This window comes from Nelumbo lutea, chromosome 4, assembly GCF_056320005.1.
Source record: "Nelumbo lutea isolate HS-2025 chromosome 4, American lotus-T2T, whole genome shotgun sequence".
NCBI classification, from domain to species: domain Eukaryota; kingdom Viridiplantae; phylum Streptophyta; class Magnoliopsida; order Proteales; family Nelumbonaceae; genus Nelumbo; species Nelumbo lutea.
The window spans coordinates 59,691,421-59,695,285 of NC_142687.1; the positions used below are offsets into that span (position 1 = coordinate 59,691,421).

Genomic DNA, 3,865 nt, shown 5'->3' on the forward strand with positions numbered 1-3,865 from the left:
GATTTATTTTGTGTTTTAAATTTTACTTTATTTTGTTTCATTACGATATAAATGAGGTAAAATAAGACATGAAGCAGAAGAAAGTAAAACCCAAACCAAAATCAAACCAGAATTTGTATTTTTATTTATTTGCACTCCCATGCATTTGTACAAAGAAATAAGAATCATGCACGCATTGATGTATCCAAACCCAAGTATTGGGTTTTGTTGGGTTGAGCAGAATCTTGAATATTGAACGTTAAAATGTGAAGGGTTCTGCGTATCCACACAAATTAGAAGAACTAGAGTACACTCTCAAATTGATTATTGAAAAATTTATACAAAAATGTGCAATAATGTTCGAGCTTTTTTTTTTCTTTTTTTTCAATTTTGTATAAGAACATTTAATGAAGCCAGGGAAAATTTGCTTTATCTTGGAATCATTTCAGAGACCTATAGAAACTCGGTTTTAGATAGGTTGAGAGATGGCCCGTTGGAGATGCTTGAGTGACTTACGGTGATTTAGAAATCCCATAAACCAGAAGTCAAAATTGTCCACCGTTACAATTTCTATGTACTTTCTGTTTGGTTTATCCACATTTTCGCTTTGATTGACTCTATTGATCTTGCTCAGCGGAATCAAAACCTGTAGAGAAATCACTAACATGTCAATGGAATTCCTCCGAAGAATGTCTAACAAATTAAGGATGAATTTATGAAGCAACTTATGACCTTAAAGCTGGGTTTGGTTTGACACAAAATAATAGAGAAACATAAAGTTGAGGGAATGTTCTCAAATTAATAATTAATTTAAGGTTTTGTTTGGGTCGCGGGAATATGGGTCTGGAATTGGGCCATTCTGATTCTAACTGTTTGGTTAGATGGAAATTCCTGATGGAATGGCATTCCCCCATTTGAGGAAATGGCCATTCTCTCCCTCTCCATTGGGAATGAAATCCTATTTCAGCTGGTTTCAATTTTCATTCCGATTCTTGTCTGTTTTGATTCTGATTTTTTCGAGAGATTTTGATTCCGGTTCTGATTCTGATTCCGACCTTAAATGGTTCAAATCCCCCAATCCATCTCCTGGATGCCATTCCTCATCCAAGAAAATTTTCTCCAACTTTTTTTTTGTCCCTCTCATCTCATCTGTAGTCATTCTACTGTTGTATTTGGGCTGTCTGGGATTCTAGGTACTTGGCAAAACAAATTAATTTACAAGTTTTGTCTGGAATTACCTTGTAAGGTATTCTGATCAAATCTCCAGTTGGAGAAGAGAATGTGAGGGATCTGTCACTGCAGAAAGCAACCTTTTCAGTGGAGATAAAAAGGAGGCCTGCAATAGGACCAGCTGTTGTTGACAAATAGCATTGGGAGGCCTTCAACAATTTCTCTCCTTCACTAACTTGGAAAATCTGTCTGAATACCTTCTCCACCCCACCTCCTTGAATGATTTTGGCACCCAAGCTTAACTTTCGTTTCACAGTTTCAGAGACCTTGGGTCCCAACCTCACTGCAACACCAACAAAATGAATAAACAAGTAAACAGAAACAGTCATAATCTTCTCCCCATTGGTTTATTGAAATAACAGATGAACTTGAAAAGATTAGAATAAGGAACCCAGAAGAAAATTTTCTTGTTTGTCAGTTTGAAAACTGGTTTTCAAGAACAAAACTAGAATTTGGCATCTTTAGGTAAGTTTTAAGATATAGATACCAACCATGCTCGCGGACTCCATTCGCAAAACTGTCTGCTTTCTTGCCGAATTTGTTCATCCATTCAATCAGTGAATCCACTTTTTCTGCAGTATGATGATAGATCCATTAGTGACAATCTTAAATTCTTCTGAAATCATTAAATGTGAGAGAGATGGAGAGAGAGAGAGAGACTTTGTTTTGATCTTGGAGAGCCATTATCTGACGAAGGATGATAGGAAAGAAGGTATGGGCTAACAGTTGCAGGTGCAGAAGAAAGATTCTCTGCTTCTGGTAATTTATAAACTGGTAAAGTAACTACTGGAATTCCAACATTATGATGACCAGGAATCGAGATCTTCATACTGAACGATTCAACCACGATCGCCTGTTAATCCCAATTGATCTCCCTTCCTTCACTTGGTCTGAGCTGAGACTACTCTCGAATGTCGAGATCAAGGAAGGAGGTGAGGGCCTTTAAAACGGAATAAAGTTGGTGGTGCGTGAATCAGATTCTCAACCTTTTTATTTGCAGACTGATCTTTGGCTCACCAAAAGGAATAGTGGTCGAATTCCTTTTGAAAAGCTTGGAGAAAAAGTCGTGAAAAACTTTGGCCCTTCTCTGTGAATCCTTCTCCGGCGAAGGAAGAAGGGCAGTTATGGTTAGTTCATTTGTCTATTAATTAATAGTTTTTCCATCAATTTAGGGGATATCAGCCAATCTTGACCCAACCCATCAACATTTGGGTTTGGAAAATTGGAATGACCCGACAAGAGTTTTCCCTACTCCCTAGTATGGATTAGACACCACCTTCACCCGGTTTAACACTTCAAATCAGTGATGTCAGATTTGGATCAGACCGGATGGTTGGACCATCGGAACCGGGAACTAGCAGCCAAAAATACTCTTTTGTTGGCTGGTTCTTAGAAAACGTATCGGTGCATATTATTGACAGATCCATATCAGTTTTCGAAAACCCATTCTCTGGCTCAAATCTTGAAACCTAAAACTAAGTATGTATTTTTATGGATAGGGAATTTATTTGCACTTTTTCACTTTAAACGTTTATTTATACTTCTTTACTTTAAACATTTTTTACTCTCCACCTCAGATTAATACTCATTAAAGTGTGCTACATTAGTATTTGGTTTCAAGAAATGCTGGGGTGTTGGGGAAAACAAGAATTTGACGTTTCCCCAAATGCCCCATGCACAAAAGTCGAAGTGTTTCAGTTTTCTACCATTTATTTGATAAATAATGAAACCAAACAATTGTTTCATTTTGTTTAATCTGCAATAAATACTAATGCCTATGTGGCACTTTTTCAATAAACACCAATGGAACCAAACATACCCTAAATCTAACGGTGAGTATTATTCCTTTGAATCACACGATATACATACAATTTTTGCATATATATCATGTATATACTGAAACCATCTTCACTTTTCAACCTTTTTCACAATTTATTTCAGGGAGTCGAATGGTTGATTGGACGGTTGAACCATTAATTCGACCGGTGACTCAACCACTAAAACGGCTCTCTGATTTGTCCCAGTCTAACAACATTGCTTTAATTAAATAGGGTTAATTCTAGGCTCTGGATAGCTGTTTCTGACCCGATTCTTCGGGTTGACCCGAATCCATGTCACCCCCCTCCCTTGTCCCTAATTGAGGGCAATTTTTTTTGCAGTTGAAGATTCAAAGACAACTCAGCTACTCCAACGGTGATCATGTTGGACCCAGTCCTCCGTCCTCAACTGAAAAAACACAATTCTGATGGTAGTGGCTAGTGGTCGATGTTGATGAGAGGGAAAGGTGGATCACGGTGGGTTGGGAATGGGCACTCGTTGATTTTTTCTGGTAAAATTTGACAAGATCATTTTGCTAAATTTAGGCCCTGTTTGGTTCGTGGGAATAGGGGTCTGGAATCAGAATTGGAGTGGTCCAACTGTTTGGTTGGATAGAATCGGAATCCCATTCCCATTTCTGTTGGAATGGCATTCCCCCATTTGAGGGAATGGCCATTCCTTGCCCTCCCTTGGGAAAGAAATTCTATTTCTGCTGATTTCAATTTCTATTCATGTCTGAACCAAACAAACTATGAGAATGGAGTATTTCGATTTCGATTCTGGAGGATTTTGATTCTGATTCCGACTATAAATCAAATGGACCCTTAAATTGTTTCAG

The 3,865-nt window shown here is 37.9% G+C and overlaps 1 protein-coding gene across 1 annotated transcript; it reads right to left on the minus strand.

Annotated features, from left to right (window-relative positions):
- Window positions 1-272: 272 nt before the first annotated feature.
- Window positions 273-2,399, minus strand: LOC148860808 (GEM-like protein 4). Its single transcript, XM_088983734.1, has 4 exons — window positions 1,870-2,399; window positions 1,701-1,781; window positions 1,218-1,492; window positions 273-625 (listed from the first exon to the last, which is right to left on the minus strand). Exons 1-4 carry the CDS (start codon window positions 2,036-2,038, stop codon window positions 449-451), a joined length of 702 nt encoding a protein of 233 aa, XP_088839860.1. The 5' UTR covers window positions 2,039-2,399; the 3' UTR covers window positions 273-448.
- Between the last annotated feature and the right edge of the window lie 1,466 nt (window positions 2,400-3,865).

What these genes read in the sequence shown, in the direction of transcription:
- LOC148860808 (XM_088983734.1), bottom strand. Translation starts at nt 2,038, where the DNA reads ATGAAGATCTCGATTCCTGGTCATCATAATGTTGGAATTCCAGTAGTT. An exon ending in CTCTCCAAGATCAAAACAAA is followed by an intron (nt 1,782 to 1,869) that starts GTCTCTCTCTCT and finishes ATCATACTGCAG; the next exon opens with AAAAAGTGGATTCACTGATT. An exon ending in TGATCAGAATACCTTACAAG is followed by an intron (nt 626 to 1,217) that starts GTAATTCCAGAC and finishes ATTTCTCTACAG; the next exon opens with GTTTTGATTCCGCTGAGCAA.